The following is an 18,503-nucleotide window of genomic DNA, read 5'->3' as shown; positions in this document are numbered from 1 at the left end:
GGTAGTGATTCTATAGATTACTTTTAGATATTACCTTCATCAATTCCCAATTGCATTAATGGATGATCATTGAAATTTCTTGAAGCAGTTAAGATATCACCGAGGTTGCTCAAGCTATGATACTTTTGCTGAAAGTTTGGTTCCACTCTTCGAGACGGACTTATTTGATTCAGAGGTGATCTAAGTTTTCTCTTAAGATTGTTAGAGAGTCCCGTGAACTTTTAAATCTATAACATGCTTTGATTTAGAAGAGCTTTTTTTAAAGTTGTTACCTAGCTATTCTACAACTTGTACAACTTCTGTTTTACAAATATGTAATAACAACTTATCTTATTGATCTTTTTTAACATTCTTCGATAAACAATGTTTTTATAAAAATTCGTTGCTTATTCTAGAAAGAAAAATTAACAGCAATGGTTAACATTTCTGCGAAATGTATGTTTTCGGATCTTACGCCACTCAGATCAATTAGAATCTTTGATTCCTGTTTATCTTGATGATTACAACAAATTTATGCATTTTAAAGATGGTTTAATAAGCGCATTAAACCGTAATCAAAATTGGACAGGGCATCAAGAAAAGCTATTTAAAATATCTAATAGGCTTTCGCGTTCTCAGTAGTCTGAAAATTATCATGAATAATGATTACTAAGTTTTAAAAAGTCATGTTTATATAACTAATTAAACCACTTTGAACCTCAATTGTCGCACCGTCAGCCTCCGAAATACCGGGTTGTTGATTGAGTGGGAGGGGCAATTTTTTTTTAAAAAAAAAGAAAAGGTTAATGCTTAGCTATTTAACAAACTTATCATCTTTGTAAACTATTAAATTTAAGGTTTTCATACCGTAACAAAATGATATAAAAAAGTCAGGTTTTATGAAGCTACTTTTGTTGCATTGTTGTATTTAATCCAAAGTAAACCATTCGGATGGGGAAAGAAAGGTTGGAAGAGGGCCCAAGCATACAACTTGAGAGTAGCCACTTTTAGGCTAGCACAGTCCTAGCAGACACATGACGTTATTTTAACGTTGATATATGGTAGACTTTAAAGGTCGATGTTGTTTTATTGTTATTTCAACGTCGTGTGCCTGCTGGAGAACTGCTCAAATCTGGAGATATTTTGGAGATAAACTTTTTTCCGATTAAATTGTTGCAATTTTGCGGTTCATTCGGCGAAATATCCTTCTTTAAAGTAATATGAGCGAAGCATATTGGAATAATGGCGATGAAAAAAAAGCACGCATGCAGCAGAAGTAATTAGCATTATGCTGAAATAAGGAATTTTTTTTTTATATTTAACTTTTGTTTAATAATTTTTTTATAGCAAGTAACTTTTGCCACATGCAATAAGTTGGGAGATTTTGTTTAGTAGGTATTTAACCATAATGAAAAAGACGCAACTTTAGTAAAAAATTTAGGCATGTAAATAACTTAACTGAGAAAAACATACTTCTGTAGGTACAATAACAGATAAAGTTGTTAAAGATAAAAATCTTGTTTATCTTTAACAACTTATGTGCTAATATTTTAACAAAAAATATTAGCACATAAGTTGTTAAATATAAACTCAATTTATGTGCCAATATTCTAACAAAAACAGAAACATTTAAATAAAATCCTGAGGTGTGGTGGTGATGATTTTTTTTTTTTTAATGTTTTGAGTTTAACACACTGCAATGGATGTTTTCTAACTCATAAAAATATCTTATATTGCTCAAAAACAATGCCCATTTAAAGTTCATTTGACTACATATTTACATCCTAGAAAAAAGTGCATTTAACATAAAAATTTATTCTTCTGCTCATTTCTTAATCTTTTTCTGATCACCTCTGCAATTTTTTGTGACAGCTATTATTATGTTCCCACTCTTAATGAGCAATTTTAGTATTACTACTATGCAACTTTATTATGGTGCCAATTTATCAGTTTAAGAATCACCAAAAATCCACACTAAAAAGTTAAAATAATAAAATAAACTTGAAAATGAAAAAAATAGCATAAAAAAATTATTTGTGGAATAAAAAGTTTCATAGTCCAAATTTTTTATAGTTATTAATTATAGCAATGGTGATGGCGCAATATCCTAATACACAATATGTTGCACATGAATTTGTCCGTCAATATTACACTATGCTTCACAAAGATCCTGCTCAGTTGCATAGGTATATTTGTGTATAGAGTTTTCTTTAACACAGAAATCTTATATTTTCAATTTATCTAAGTATTAGTTAGTTTAAACTTAAATGTCATTTCATTACTTTTTGTTTTTTTAATTTCTATTATTTATTAAACATAGATTTTTTTAAAATTACATCTTTTAATAGTATGCTAATATAAATTAGAAAGAATTTGATGACAGCTTTTACTCTCTACTGTAAATTTTTCCTAAATAAATTTAGGTTTTACACAAAGGAATCACGTTTAACGCATGGTGGAGCTCCTAACTCAAAAATCGAAGACCCTGTTGTTGGTCAAGAGGTTAACATTTGAAACTTAAAAATTTAAAAAAATTTTCTAGTAAAATGTTTTAAAGTTTAAAAACTACTTTTTTCATGAAAAAGCTTCATATTTTCAACATTTGTTCAGTCATTTAATTGTTATGTTTTAATATAAACTGTTGACAAAACAGATTTTTAGGTTGGTACTTATAATAATAAGTTCTACATAGTTTTTAAATTTAAAAGCATTGCATGTGTTTTTGAACAATTCAAAATGCCTTTGAAAGTTCATATCATTTATAGTTTGAGAAAAGCAACAACATGTTAATGAAATCATTAATAATTTTCTTTAAAATGTAAATGGAAGCAAAACTGATAAAATTTAGTAAGTCAAGTTTCAGTAATTAAGTTCAGTGAACTGAGTAAATCAACAATGTTAAGTTAGGAAACTAGTTGGTTTAAATGATTTGAAAGTAGAACACTAGCTCCTGAAATAATTGCTAATAAATAATTTTGCTGAATTTTCTATATTCTGCGAAAAAGGGTAGGTAGAAGCAAATCATCTTTCATAATTTTTTTGTGGACAATCTATTACACTCTTAGCATTATATATACTTGGTACAAGTACTATTAAATTTTTAGCAGTAATAATCTTTCAGAAATATTATAGTTCAATTCAATGTAATAAAAGTATTATCCTTTAAAAAAGCCAAGTAGAAAAATTCTTGCTGTACACTTTTTCTGGAATATCACAAATCATCCTGTTGCTTCCAGTTTTGTTTAGAATATCACATTCATACATCTTAGTGCCAATCATTTCATCCAAAACCCCTAATAGCATTTTTCCATCAACCTGATAACTTCACTAACTGCACCCAGTAGACCTTTGAGAACTGCATCATATGTATTAACAGTAATTTTCAATTCCTTCATTATGAAATTGTTTTATTTTGGGTCTCAGATTTATTGTGATGTGCTATTTGTCTAAGAGCTGATTGCAGGTTAGGATAGTTAATTTACAGTTATTGACTAAGCAGAAATAGATTGGTTCTATCTATATCAGAACAATTCCATTGATACTCTTCTTCTATTCAACCATTTAAGCACCAAGTGCAGAAAATTTGAGGTGCCCAAGCTTTACACTTGGTTGTAGACATCCAAAATGCAACACATGTACTTTAAATGATGAACAAATAAACCAGAAACACCAACTGAAAATTTTTCTTCTCTTTCTCTCAAACATTCTTTTGATATAGTTATGCTTTCTCATAGTATTGCTTGTATGAAATAAGGAAAGTGTTTTCCAAGTTATCAATTAAGCCTAAATTATATTATCAAAAGGTAACGATTACTGCTTGTCTTTAGGCCATTCATGAAAAGATTTCCCAGTTGAATTTTCAAAATTGTTATGCAAAGATCCGATCTGTGGATAGTCATCCTACAATTGGTGGTGGTGTTGTAATTCAAGTTACTGGTGAGTTGTCAAATTCTGGGATGGCAATGAGAAAATTCATGCAAACATTTGTGCTTGCACAGCAGGTGAATTTTTAATTTTGATTTTAAAACTGGTTTTATCTTATGAATTTTTCAAATTTTCATCAATTCAAATGATAGGTTTTGAGTAACAAAGAAAAATAAAAAAATTACTGATAAGTCAAATACACACAGTCATATTATTACTAAGCACTAGATAATTGGTATTGTGTAAGTCTATGCTGAGAGGATGGTCTTGTATAGTGTGGTATCGCTTATATATTGTCAATACCATCAGTATCAATTTGATAAAACATGGTAGTAATAGTAAAAAGAATTGTATGAAAATGATTGGTTGCAAAGTCTTATCTGATATTGAAAAAAAAAAAAAATGAAAATGTGAAGTTGTAAATTTATTATGAAGAAAATACAAGATAACTTTTTGTATGTTTAGTTTATCTTTTTTTAACTATCTAGAAGTCTAACTATCTTCCATTTGTTGTTTCATCCTTTGTTGTATTTTTATTGTTATCTGAGGAGTTTCTTCTATAAATGCTGGCCCTGACAAGTCTGCTTTATTTAACATATTGCTTTCACTTTCATTTTCTGATTTCATGGGCCTTTTTTTCGCATGATTCTTAAGAGTAGAATGGTTCTGTATTATAAATACAAGTTTATCTGCCTTGTCACTGTCAAGATTGCATTATCTGGTGAGATACTAGTACTTGGTGGTTATGACAACCTGAATAAGATCTATGAGCTCTTTTTTCATGACTTGATACATAGCTTCCTTTAGGATTTTGTAGATTAAAGGAGCTTATTTTTTGATAAAGTTATGAAGTATAGCATTTGGTTATCTGTTTATAAAGATTTTAGAATTAATGAAACTGAACAACAAGTACATAGTAGTGATCAAAGTAATGATCTCATGATCAGCCACTAATTGATGTTGATCTTGAAGTGGACACTTTTTTGTAACTAGCTTCTTCTGAAGAGTGTGAGGTTTTAAGGTTACCTCTTTGAAGGTTACCCCTTGAGAATACAGAAGAACCTTTCTCAATTAGGTATATGCGACAAGCTTATTTCCAAAAGATTTACACATCAAAATTTAAAATGTAAATTAATAAAAAATAAAAGCAACTACAACTTATTACCAAGTGACAAGGTGTTATTGTATAAATTGCTGGCTTATTAACATTTTATTTACATAAAAAGTGATTTTATTAAAAATGGTATATTTTTGGAAAGAATTTGAAACATAAAAAAACTTGATTGTTAATCAGGATAAAAAATAGGCTTAGAAAACTATGTTAACCTCTTGTAGCCCCGAGTTGCCTGTAGTCAACATACCGAAAAATGGTTTAAAAGTTTAATTAAAGTGATATTTTATAATAATAAGAATGCTGATAACTTTAGTTCAGTATTTAACCAATCAAAATAAACAGACACCAAAGTTTATTCTTTGAATTCTCAAGTTAATTAGCTTTTCAATTTTTAAAGATTCAATTTTTGCGAGTTTGTAAATAAGGTCAGTTTTTAATCTTTGTTTTTCAGAAATATATCATCTTTTTGCAGTTCAAAAAATGACTAATTTGTTTGATAACATATTTAATGTGATTTTATATATCTTTCACATTAATTTTTCATTAAACGAGTTTTTAAATATAATTTAAACCTTCGTTGCTTTAAAGCAACATTGCGCATACCCGCTTAAAGAATCAAACCGAAAAGTTTTGTTTGAAAACGCGTTTTGTTGACTTCAGGCAACATTGCGCATTAACAGAAAGTCTATTATATTAAATTCATCTAATAAACAACATTATTATAGGTCTTATTTTTTACTTACTTAAATGGATACTTATAAATTTTATGGTCAAAAACTAAAATCAGTTTTACCTAGAGCAATTTTAAATCCTGCAGTATCAGAGGAAAGTGATTTATCTTCCGAAAGTGATGAATCAGTTGTACTAAATGATAATAAATTAGATTGTGAACTTACTGATTCGGAACCAGAAATAGAGTTAGATGCTGATTTGGAACTAGAAACAGAGTTTGATGATTCATTTTTGGAAAATAATGACCAACTTTTCCCAATAGCAGACATTGCTCCAATCCAAAAAACAAGTGCTATTGAAACCAAATTAAAGCCAAAAAAAGTCTAAACCATTGGAATGGAAAATAAAAGAGCCATGTAATGTTTCTATCAAAAAAATTCCTTTCACTGGGATTCCAGCTCTTGGAATATTGCCTGTGCGGCAGCCAATAGAGTATTTTCGAGATATCATAAGCTACGATCTCATCACGCGCATCGTAGAAGAAAGTAACTTATACGCAGTCCAATTTGACATCACCAAACCTCTTAATCTTTCATCAGAAGAGTTGGAAGTATTTATTGGTATACTTTTCTTATAGTCAATAGTAAAAATGCCTGGTACACACAATTATTAGGACATATTTCTTCGATATGAGCGTATAGCAAATGTTATGAACATTCGACGATTCAAGTGTATCAAGAGGTTTTTGCATTGCAATAATAGTTTGAATATGTCAGAAAACTGTCCAGACAAACTTTTTAAAATTCGTCCTTTAATAGATGCTTTAAAAGAATGTTTTAAATTATTTGTTCCAACTGAAATGTTATGCATTGACGAACAAGTTGTACCTTTTAAAGGGAGATCTAGATTAAAGCAATATAATCCTAAAAAGCCTAAAAAGTGGGGCTACAAGCTTTACATCCTGACAAATCCAGAAGGCCTTATTTATGCCTTTGAAATCCATACAGGCTCCATTTCTGCATGCACAGGTCAATCTGATCTTAAGGCCTCAGGAAATATTGTTATGCAATTGCTACAAAATATTCCGAGACACAATGGACATAAATTGTTTATAGATAACTGGTACACAGGTGTTGAATTAGCAACTGCATTATTCAATCAAGGAATTGCTTTAGTTGGAACTGTGCGCCCTAATAGGATTACTGACTGCAAAATGTCAACTGACAAAGATATGAAAAATAAAGGAAGAGGTTCAGTTGAAATAAAAGTATGCCAAAATAATGGGGTTGAGCTTCGTGCAATTAAGTGGTTTGATAATAGATCTGTTAACATACTCACTACTTATGAATCAGTAGTTCCAACAACTCAAGTAAAAAGATGGGGTAAAAAAGAAAAAAAAGAGATTTTGGTTGATTGTCCCTCTGCAATCGTCACCTATAACAAATGCATGGGAGGCGTCGATCTTTTAGATGGACTATTGAGCTACTATCGTATTCCTGCTCGTTAAAAAAAGTGGTATCATCGGCTAATCTGGCATTTTCTTGATGTTTCAGTAGTCCAAGCATGGATTTTGTATAAAAAAGATTTTGCATACAATAAAAATAAAATGTCATTAAAATCTTTCAAAATGTCAATTGCCGAATAATTGATTATGCAAGGGAAAAGGTCAATCAAAAAAGGACGACCTTCAACATCAGTTGATCTGAACTATAATGCAAAGAAAAAAAGAGGTCCAGCATTCGAAATGATGGTTACGAACATTGGCCAGAGTTTACAGATAAGAAAGGAAGATGTAGATATCCTGGTTGTAATGGTTTCCCTAAGGTAAAGTGCTCCAAGTGTGATGTCCGTCTCTGTTTTACGCCAACATCCAACTGTTTTAAAACTTTTCATGCATCCTAAATTTTTTAATACATTTCTATAAATAAAATGTAAAATCAGAGATAAAAGAAAACATGGTTTTTCATGTAAAACACCATTATATCAGATTAAAAAAAAAATTATTTTAGTACTTTATGCGTCCGTTGTTGCCTAAAAGCAACAAACTCCAAATTGACCCAAAAAAAAATAAAACAAATGGTTTTTTTAATTTCATCATTATACTAGGATCATAAGTGACTAAAATTAAAAAAAGTATGTTTTTTAAACAACAAGAAATTAAAGTGGGCTATAAGAGGTTAAAGTTTTAGCTTAAGTTAAAGGCAAATTCAAGATATTATTTTAAAAATTTTTTCTAATAACACTGACTTCACAAACCATTTTCAGCAATTAAGAATACAAAAAAATGTTTTTTGCTTTTTTTTTAATTTATTTGATATGAATTTCTTTCCCACAAAAAACATATATTAAAGTTAAAGATAATTAAAAAAACTTGTTTTCATCTGTGTGCTACCACTCTAATGAACTGCACATAACTATACACAACTGTACGCCACAATATACTAAATGGATGAACAAGTTTAAAATATAAGATGTAAATGAAAATTAGTAAGTAGTTCTTACCCATATTTTTGTTAAATAATCCCAGATTAAAGATGTTGTAGAAGGCATTATGAATAATGATTGTTTACTTTTGTTGTTGAATGTTGAACACATTATAAAAGATGATACTAGGTGAAAATAATGATCCCACACAATAAAAATCATTTTTGAAATTAATTTACAAAGATGGTACCACACAATTAAATAAAGTTGCATGACCATATGAAACATATGATAATTTTAAAGTCATACAATACCACACAATCCTTGAGAATTTCAATTACGATATATGAGTCACTTACATAATTCTCAGTTTTTATATAAATTTACTATTTCAAATTACTAATTGTTTACAAAAATAAAATACAAATTTTTGTGAAGAACTGAGCTGTGATGCCAAATGATTTAAAATCTGTTTTGAAACAAAACCAATATAGCCTTTAATACCAGTATTGTGTGAACTTGGTATTGATACTGTAAGGATTGTATCAATACCAGATGATAACCAAGATTTGATACTGATTGTCTAGTATCTGGTTATTGCTAAATTTCATAGATGGTAGTCCTAATAAACTATTTAAAATGATGGTTTTCACCACTTGAGAATTTCATCAAATCTTGATGACTCTGCAAAAACATTATTTTGATTTGTATATAGTCAATTGATGATCTTAAAATAAAAAGTAATAAAGAAATAGAGTTAAGCATTTTATAAGTAATTTGATTTATGCATCAATACACAATATCCAGTATCCTTCAAAGTTAATCACACAGTCAGCATGTAATCACTAGTCTCAATAACTTTACAAATAATTGACTGATTTTAAAAATATAAGCCACTTGATTGAGCATTAAATGAAGTATTACTTGTGTAAAAAGGTATTATAAGAATGTTCAATGGGGCTAAATTTGGAAGATTGAGGCAGCTAATCAAGTCTGTTTATTCTTTTTTTCTTATCATTATAATAATTCCTGTGAAACTGTTTTTCCATCGGAAGGTGTATCTTCATGCTAATCCTAATTTTCTTGACCAATCTTGAAGGGTTTTTTGCAAAATTCCAAGATATACTTCCTTCATTGTGATTCCATTTATTAACTCAAAGTTGCAAACCATAGAACAAGTCATAGAAGCCTAGACCTTAACTATTCAAGCATTGTGCTTTACTATAGAGTTTTATTTTTTTAATTTCTGAGTTTTTTCCTTTTTTCATACTCACTGACAGTTGTCAGTTTTGAAGATATTGAATTTTGACTCATCTGACCATAGGAGACTTCTCCAAAGTTTATTAACATGGTCTTGTGCAAACTTCAACTATTTTTTCTGATTAATCTTAATGATATATGGCTTCTTGAAAGTGTAAAAGCTCTTTAAGTTGTACTTTTTAGTACTCTTACAACTGTAGTTGCACTGGTTGCCATTCTAGTTTCATTTTTAATTTCTGTTTGGATTTTTGGTGTTTTAATATGAGATCTATCTTTATTTTCTTCAGTATTTGTCTTTCTTCACTGTTGTTGAAAATCTATTTGTGACCTTTTCCTGGGAGATGCTCCAATTTTTTCAGTTTCATACTTTTACATGTTGCTCTGCACTTGGGAATTTTGTATTTTGAACATTGTGTGTTACTAGTTAAACATTAACTTTAAATACTAAATTTTTCTGAATAAATTACTTTTTCACACAAATTTAAGAGTACGGTTAGTTTATGGTTACAAATGTAAGAGTTTTGAACAATGAATGATGTGATTTAACTTCAAAACCCTATACTGAGATTTTGCAAAAAAAAATGCTTTTTAGTTGTCACTTAAAACTTACTCTGCACTCCAATTAGATATTTTAAGATTGGTCCATTATTTCCAATTTTATTTAGACTCTAGTGAATCCATACTGATCATATGATAACTTTAACTCATTAAGTCCTAATTTTTTTGTATTTAATTTACTTAAAAAAAACAATTTGTTAATTTTTTTATCAAATTATGAATTTTGCATTGTCAGGGTGTCAGGGGGTACTGTCATTATATGACAACAGTGGTGCTCAATGTATATATAAATTTGTCAATCATATGACAACAGTGGTCTTTAATGGGTTCAAGGATACTGTATATCATATTAAGTTTTATAAATTGTTTAACTAAAAACTTGTAATTTTAAAATTAAATTTTTCAGACATTTAAATTTAATAAAAATGTTCAATTGGGTTTTAGTCAATGGGATCATCAACAAAATTTAACATTTTTTCTACATATTGTTCAATAACAATATTTGTATAAATTTGTTAATTACTAACTTTTAATATACTTTCTGGTTTTCAACTTTTGCAGGACCTAAAAAAATACAATGTTTATAATGACATTTTCCGATATCAAGATGAATACTTTGATGATACAGAGAATGAAGAGACTGTTGATGGAACAGTTGGTAATTATTTTTTCATTTGCTCTTTTAAACTTTAAAAATAAATTTAGGTTTTCGTTGTCTAAGAAAGTCATTTTTAAAAGTAGTGAAACTCTTTTTGTAGTTTTACACTTAACAAGTTTTGAATAGTTTAATAGTGAAGCTATGTTTGGAATAAATTATATGTAAGAGTTTTTAATTACCTTAAAATAATTTGCAAATATGATTAAAATTGACTATGAACAATTATGAACAAGTGGCATAAGTTGATTTACCAAACCATATTTAAATATATATTTGAAATAATCCACTTAAAAGCTTTTGAATTTAAAAAAAATTGATGAAATATCTTTATTTATATTTATCATTATTACTTAGGTCGTTAGAAAAGTTCGTAGAACTCCCCTCTAAAAAAAAAAAAAGAAGAGTTTTTTTTAATTTTGTTTTATCAAATGTTCAAAATAATGTCCATCGTTATCTATACAAAGTTGCATCCTTTTAAGCCATTTGTCAAACGTTTTTTTATACTCTTCTTTGGGTATACTTTGAAGTAGCTTCGTTATGCGAGTTTTTTGACTTTCGACGTCAGTATCGTCATCAAGATTTTTTTTTATCAAGTCGAATAGCCAATAATCGGATGGAGCTAAGTCTGGTGAGTATGGTGGGTGGCGAATTATTGTAATTCCAGCTTGGTTTAGACAATTTGTGACGGTTTCAGTCACATGGGGTCGAGCGTTATCATGGAGAAATTTGAAATTTTGAGTGCCTGTTTTAGGTCTTTGCTTATTTATTTCGCATATAAGAGGTTTCAAACAATTTTTTATATAATATTCGCTAGTAATGGTGTCTCCCTTTTCAACATAACCCAAATGAACAACACCTGTTGTTTTGAAGATGTAGAACATGTTTTTCGGCTGAAACCTGTCGCATCTTACTATAGTTCTTGGACTTTCACCTTCACCGACCCAACTAGCGTTAGCCGACTTGTGTCCAACTTGTCTCAAATAAAACCACGACTCATCCCCTGTAATAATATCACATAGTCTCCATGGACCGTTTCTGAAAAGAGCTAAATTTTCCTTACATGCCTCAACTCTATTCTTGCGATTTTGATCGGTTAACTCGTGGGGTATCCAACGTGATGTTAATTTTCTTTTTTTAAGTGCGTTGTGAATGATTTCGTTGATTGTAAAGCGATTAATCGATGTCAGGGCTTCAATTATATCATGTGTTGCATGAGGATTTTCTTCAATAATGGCTCACACACGTTCAATATTCTCAGCTGTATACGTGGTTTGAGGGTGCCCTGAGCGAGGATCATCTTCGAGACTCTCTCTACCATCTTTAAATAAAGTAGCCCACTTGGCAACTGTACTATATTTTGGAGCTTGGTCACCATGAACTAAAACCAACTCATCGGTTATGGCTTGTGCTGAAACTCCAAGTAGAGCACGGGTTTTAATATATGCTCGATATTCAAATTTATCCATTTTTAAATTTTTTCTTGAAAACGTATATAGTAAAATTTAAATAACTTTTTTAATAAACATTCAAAATACTTCAAGTACTTAAAATGTTCATAATTAAACGCAGTTTAAAATGATATATAAATATTTAATTATTTCCTGTCTCATTGTATCTTTATAGATGAAGTTCTACGAACTTTCCTAACGACCTAAGTATTATAACTCATATTTATTTTTTTAAATATTAGTAGGATTTATAATAATAATGGAATAATGAGTATCAGGAATGAGAACTTATTCTCTAAATACATTTGAAATGTTGTGATGATATTGTAATTTGATATTTTTTAGAATCAGAAACTGGCTACCTGAATCAAGAGCAAAATACTAGTGAAGCCCTAAATTCAGGTCATGAAAATGAAGATTATGAAGAAAGAATACCTCAAGCAAGTGCTGAGTCATTTGCTTATCACAACAACCATGTTACTAAGTAAATTTTTTTTTTTTTTTTAGCCTAATTATAAGTAAGGTTGCAGCCCATATCTCTTTGGCCTATGCTTTGGAATTGGTTTTATATTGTTAATTTGTTTATAATGTTATGAGTTAAATTGGTTTATTATATTGACAATGTTTAATTATTGAAACAATACTAATTTTATGCCATGAAAAAATAAAAATGTTTTTAAAAGACTATTGAAGCTTTTTGTGTTATTTTTAGGGTTAATGAAGTAGGAAGTGCAGCCTTTGAGGAAACTTCTGGAGAGGATGAATATGATGAGTATGAAAATAAAGATGAGCCTGTTGTAAGTGTAAAGTATTCTTCCTTTCTTTACATTTTTTTTTCTGTAAGTTTTTTTTAAGATGATGTATATTAAAAAAAGTATTTTTTAGGAAACTACTGAGAACCCTGATTTGAATGAAGAAAGGATAGTTTCTGGTGAAGCATCTCTAGATGCTGATGAAATAGAAGATGATCTCAATGCTCCAGAAGATTCATATTATCAGGTAAATTTAAAAATGTGTTCAGTGTCCTATTGATTTAATAATCTTATTTTATTTGAACTGTTCTTAAGTTGATGAAAATTAATTTTGAAGGCGTCTACAGAACAAGAGGTGTGTGATGATGTTGAGCCACCTGCACCAGAAGTTGACGAGCCTCAGAAGCCTTGTAAGATTTTAATACCTTTTAAAGATCATTTCTCATTTAAATTATTATTGCTTAAACTTTAAAGTGATTGTTTCGTTGTCTTTTAGTTACTTGGGCATCTCTTGCCAAAAAGAATCCAACCACTAAAACATCACAACCTGTTGTCTCTAAAGCTACTTCAAAAAAAGTAAGGCTTAAAAACGATTGAAAAATACAGCATATTAAATAAGAGGATTTTAATTTTACAGATGTGATATTTACTTGGAAATAATCGATCTGGTTTTTGTTTGTTATTAAACGTAAAAAAAAAAAAAAATATCAAGTTTTATTTATTGCAGGTATTGCCTCCTCAACCCCAGCAGCAGATTTCAGCACCGAACAAGCGAGAGGAAGTTATTTCACCAAAGAAAGAAGTATCCGAGGAGCCTACGCGAAAGCGAGGACAAGGAGGTGCACCAGATAGCCATCAAGTATTTATAGGGAACCTTCCTTCAAATGTAACTGAGCGTGAAATCAGAGATGTTTTCAAAGGTTTTTGAATTTTCTTTTTTTGTTTTCTTTTTCAAAGTGGTATAAAACAGATTTTTTTTTAAACCACGTTATAAGCTACTTATTTTCAAAAGCTGTTTTTATCATTTAGATTTCGGCAATATTATTGAAATTCGACTCAATTCCAAGGTTATTTTTTTAAATCTCTTTAATCTCATCTCTTGAACTTACAATATGCACGGGAATTTAGTAATAAACATAGGAAAACATTATAAGCGTCTGACTTTAAAGAGAAAAATTTTATTTATAGAATTTCGGTTTTATTGCATTTGATGGTCCCGAGGCGCCCAGCAAAATTTTACTTAAAGAAAAGGTGGTTTCTTTTTAATATCGCTTGAAAATTTAATCAAGGAAAAGTTTTAAAGAATTCTCAACGGTTTCTTTTTTCCTTTTTTCTATAGCCGATTGTTATCAACTCTAATACAATAAATATTGAAGAAAAACGGTCTGGAGGTCTCAATCGTGGTTCCTACCGAGGTGGCAGAGGAGATCGTGGAGGTGACCGGGGTGGATTTAGAGGTCCAACGCAATCGAGAGGTGGCAAAGGTTCATACGGACAAAAGAGAAATACGGATAATATGAAATCTGAAAAAAATAAGGAGCCAAAACCTGCGCGCGAACAAAGGCAACCGCGGCCTAAAAACTAAATGGTTTTTTATATCTTGTCTTTTCGAATTTGTGTTTTTAAAACATTTCCGATTTATTTTATTGTCAACTGCTGAGTCAGCTTTTCTTAAATATTTCATTGTTGGTGCAGTTTTATAGAGATCGTAGAATAAGAATTTTTGTTGCTGATTCAGAGAGAATCAATTTACACAGTATATATAAAATGTTATATTTCGGTTTTGATTTTAAAAGCTAACGTCGTGATGGACGTAAAAAAAAACACATTTGTCATAACGTTGTGTGTGTTTATGCGCGCACGTGACTGCTTAAGTTTTTGTTATTGATAAAAGATACAAAATATTTTGAAATTTGAATTCTATTCGAATTAAGATATAACATAGATACAATAAGTTACTACCTTAAAGAAAATTATGGCTGCAAAACAAGCAACGTTAAAATTTGTTCGTGAAATTCGCGTTACGTTTGATCCATTTGTAAATTCTACTGCAGTAAGGTAAGAATTTCTTAAATTGCAAGTTAGTTTCTTTCTTTTTTAATTGTGAAGGTTCTAAGTAGCAGACTTGTGTCAGTTTTTTATTCAGTTTTATGCTGCAAAGTGAAAGATTTAATGCAATTCAACTTGATTTCAGTAAAACAGCTTTTTGATAAACTTCTTTTATCTTGATTTAGGGAATTCTTACGTCAGATTTCGTCGCGGAAGTTACTAAAAACAAATCCTAAATTTAAATTGGAATCCCAAGTCTTAAGCGACGGATCAAGTCCTACTATTGAAGTGACCTTCGGTAATTTAGCGTTTTTATGTATGATTTTTAAAATGATCCATTAAGTCCTACTTTTGAAGTAGCGTTCGGTAATTTAACGCTTATATGTATTATTTTGATAATAACAATCCATTATTTAATTTTTTTTATTGATTTTTACTAGCTAACAAAGAGAAGATCAACCTTGACTCAGCAAACTTGAAATATAACGAGCTTTACGCCAGCTTTGTGCGAGAATGTAGTAAGAGGGAATAGAAGAGGGGAACAGCACTAAGCTTGGAAATGTTTATGTAACCGCATGACATCAAAATTTACATGAAACTTCATAAACTTCAGAATGAAAATCGCCTATTTTAGGCTAAATATTTTTCAAGTTACTCTACCTTTTTCTAAGTTCTAAGGTTAATTTCTGTACAATTATCAGTAATTTTTGTTTTTATTTCTATTTAGGGTGTATATAAATCCATATTTCTATGTTTTTACACGACGGCGTAATATTCATTCCACATGTTATTGTTTTCCATTAGGATTCAAATGATTAAATGCAAAATATTTTCTTACAGCCAACTGTATACTGGGTCCTTAGATCCATCTTCATACGCTCGTGTATTTTTAAAAACTGGTTTCTAAAAGTAAATATTTTAACTAAACCCGAATGTTGCTGGGTCTGATGACAAAATCTATTACCCTGGATAAATAAAATCATGTAGTTTTAGACCTAAGTAATTCTGAGCATTTTCATAGACTTAAAACTCGTTTTCTATTTCTCTCTAAGTGATATAAAAGAGAGCTAATAAGATCATCCTCTAATCTTTCCATACTTTAAAAACTTTGACCTGGCAGTGCTCTGAATTTTTCTCCTACGTAGTTCTCATCATCACTCATTTCATTCATCATGGTTTTATCAACAAAAATTGAATGAGAGTAACAACCTTAACGCTTCCGAGATAATTTCTTCATTACCGTCCCTTTACTGTTATGAAACATCTCGAACTTCTTTAGTCGAATTTTTATCTCAAGTTTATAAAATCTTTAACTAATAATATTTATAAATTTGAAATTAAAACCTGTTACAAAATAACAGTAACAACGTTCTGCTCGTCAAGAAATATCTGGCCGACTGCTTACGCAGCTGCCCTGAGCATGTATTACGCCAATTTTTCACATCTGGAATGAAGAGTATTTTCTGAATTTTGAAATTAATACAGTATTGTGAGAAAGTTAAGAACCACCAAAAAAACAAATCATAATTTACTTTTATTTTTAAATTTTTATTTAACCGAATGTATTTTTCTGGTAAAAAGATAATAACATATTTTAGAAAATAGACAAACAAAATAAATAATAATAATAATGATAAAAACTTTTAAACAAATAAAAAATATAGTTAAAGTTTTATAGGTAATTTTTATTTAAAAAAATTGTGAAAAAGTTAATAACCGCAGAACAAAAAACGGTAATTTTTACCTAATACCGCGTAATTCTACCATGAATTTTTAAGCACTCATTTACACGATTTGGCATTGAGTCTATTAAGTTCTCTAAAACATGTTTGGGAACATTTCCAAGTATTGATGGTAAAATAGTGCGCAACTCCAAAAGGCTCGTTCGTACTTTCTTGGCAATCTCTCTATCAAACCAACTCCAAAGATTTTCAATGCAACTTAGATCTGGGCTATTTGTTGGTCAAGTTAGACGCTCAATATTTTTGCTTTCGAACCATTCAGAGACAATTTTAGCCCTGTGACATTGTGCATTGTCTTGCTGAAAAATGAACGGAACGCTTTGCTCAAGTGCATCAATTGACGGTAACAAGTTGTTATTTAAAATATCGACGTAATAAATATAGTTGAGTTGACCATCAAATAATATAAACATACCGAGACAATAATATGTCAGGCTGCACCAAATTCCAACCTTGTTTTGTTCTTTGAACGATATAATCGAAATTATATTTTTCTGAAGGCTGCCTGCGAATCATTATTCAGTTTTTTCGGTTTTAAACCTCAATATTCATTTCATTACTTAACATTACTGTCCTCCATTTTTGTTTAGACCATTCTTTAACGCTTTGACAAAATTCTTTTTGCTTTTTTGTATGTTGTTTGGTAAGTCGCGATTTTAGAACAGCTTTTTTCCATAACATATTGTTAGTTAATAGTTTCCTACGCACAAGTGATGCCGATGCTTGACGTTCATTTGAAAGCTTCGATTCAGTTCTTAATTCATGGGATGGGATGGTTCTATTTTTCTTTGCCAACCTAATTAAAAGGCGATCATAATTGGGTGTCGTCGAACGCGGTCTTCCAGAGCGATGCCAATCAACGTAAGATTTTGTCTCTATGTATCTTTTGATGATTGTTAGCACCGAACTATGTAATCTCTTTATCATTTTTCCAATTTCACGAGCGGATTTACCTTCTAAATAGTTAATGCACCACTTTTACACGATCTTCATAGGTAATAGCTTTTCTGCTCATTTTTTTCAAAAGAAAAGAATTTTTTTGCTTGTTTGAAATTAAATACTATTTTAAAAAAATTAATTTTTTTCAAATACTTCTATTGGTTTTTTGGTAATGGACTCAGGTCATTAATAGAATATTTAAACAAAAAAGGTAAAAAATAAATTAAAAAAAGACTCCGCCGCATTTAGCACAAAAAATTCTTTGTGGTTCTTAACTTTTTCACATAAAAGATATAAAAAAAAATTAACACATAATATTTAATCCTTATTTTTATAGGTTCTATTAATTAATTTTAATAAAAAAAAAAGAAAATCCAATTTTTTTTCATGTTCTATTAAATATGTTTTAAAAAAGAGACTATTTTATTATCTTTAGAATAAAAATTAATTAAATTTATTTGAAAAAAATATTTTTTTTTATTTAGTGGTTCTTAACTTTTTCACAGTGCTGTATTTGTCTCCCAATCGATTTACATTTAATACTTGGTGTGATTGATAGATTATTTAGCAATTTTCGATGAGATTCTTCACTTTTTAAACCTTTCTCAGGTCGAAACTTTATGAGGGGGAGTTAAATGGTAACGATTGACGCGTGCTTCTTAAGCATGTGGATAAGCGATAAAATTCTTTTAAGATCTAAGGGGTAGCCATTATGGCAATGGCCAGATAGTTTAAGTTTAACGGCAGCCACGTTAGTTATGGGTTTTTTTGCTCCAGGAATATCCCTAAAAAATTGTCTGCCGTAATTTACTGATTTTGGCTATAGAGATTCCTGCCATGGCCACAACGGTTCTTATTATACGTTACCGACGTTTTATTCAATCAATAAATGCTGTGAAAAAAAATATTAAAGTATCGATCTTTTATCGAAGTTTCAACCGTGAAAATAAATTTTGGCCACACAGTTGCAAATTCCTGGATCCG

At 29.8% G+C, this 18,503-nt stretch overlaps 2 protein-coding genes across 2 annotated transcripts; both read left to right on the top strand.

Annotated features, from left to right (window-relative positions):
• The first annotated feature begins 1,169 nt into the window (after positions 1-1,169).
• LOC145183573 (ras GTPase-activating protein-binding protein 2-like) lies at positions 1,170-14,627 on the top strand. The gene is made up of 13 exons (XM_090078408.1): positions 1,170-2,165; positions 2,403-2,481; positions 3,807-3,980; positions 10,493-10,589; positions 12,383-12,521; positions 12,750-12,834; positions 12,923-13,036; positions 13,127-13,199; positions 13,286-13,365; positions 13,517-13,709; positions 13,819-13,856; positions 13,978-14,040; positions 14,129-14,627. The coding sequence occupies exons 1-13, from the start codon at positions 2,068-2,070 to the stop codon at positions 14,372-14,374; spliced, it is 1,479 nt and encodes a 492-aa protein (XP_089934534.1). The 5' UTR covers positions 1,170-2,067; the 3' UTR covers positions 14,375-14,627.
• A 59-nt stretch (positions 14,628-14,686) lies between these two features.
• LOC145187383 (large ribosomal subunit protein mL53-like) lies at positions 14,687-15,599 on the top strand. Its single transcript, XM_080063759.2, has 3 exons — positions 14,687-14,847; positions 15,024-15,136; positions 15,279-15,599. The coding sequence occupies exons 1-3, from the start codon at positions 14,765-14,767 to the stop codon at positions 15,368-15,370; spliced, it is 288 nt and encodes a 95-aa protein (XP_079919885.2). The 5' UTR covers positions 14,687-14,764; the 3' UTR covers positions 15,371-15,599.
• Positions 15,600-18,503: the final 2,904 nt, after the last annotated feature.

This window comes from Hydra viridissima, unplaced genomic scaffold (assembly GCF_058129835.1).
Source record: "Hydra viridissima isolate aposymbiotic clone 2 unplaced genomic scaffold, HvirCarnegie_v1 scaffold_2, whole genome shotgun sequence".
NCBI lineage: Eukaryota > Metazoa > Cnidaria > Hydrozoa > Anthoathecata > Hydridae > Hydra > Hydra viridissima.
Note: the sequence above shows the minus strand (reverse complement) of the source record. Positions and strands in the feature narration are given on the sequence as shown.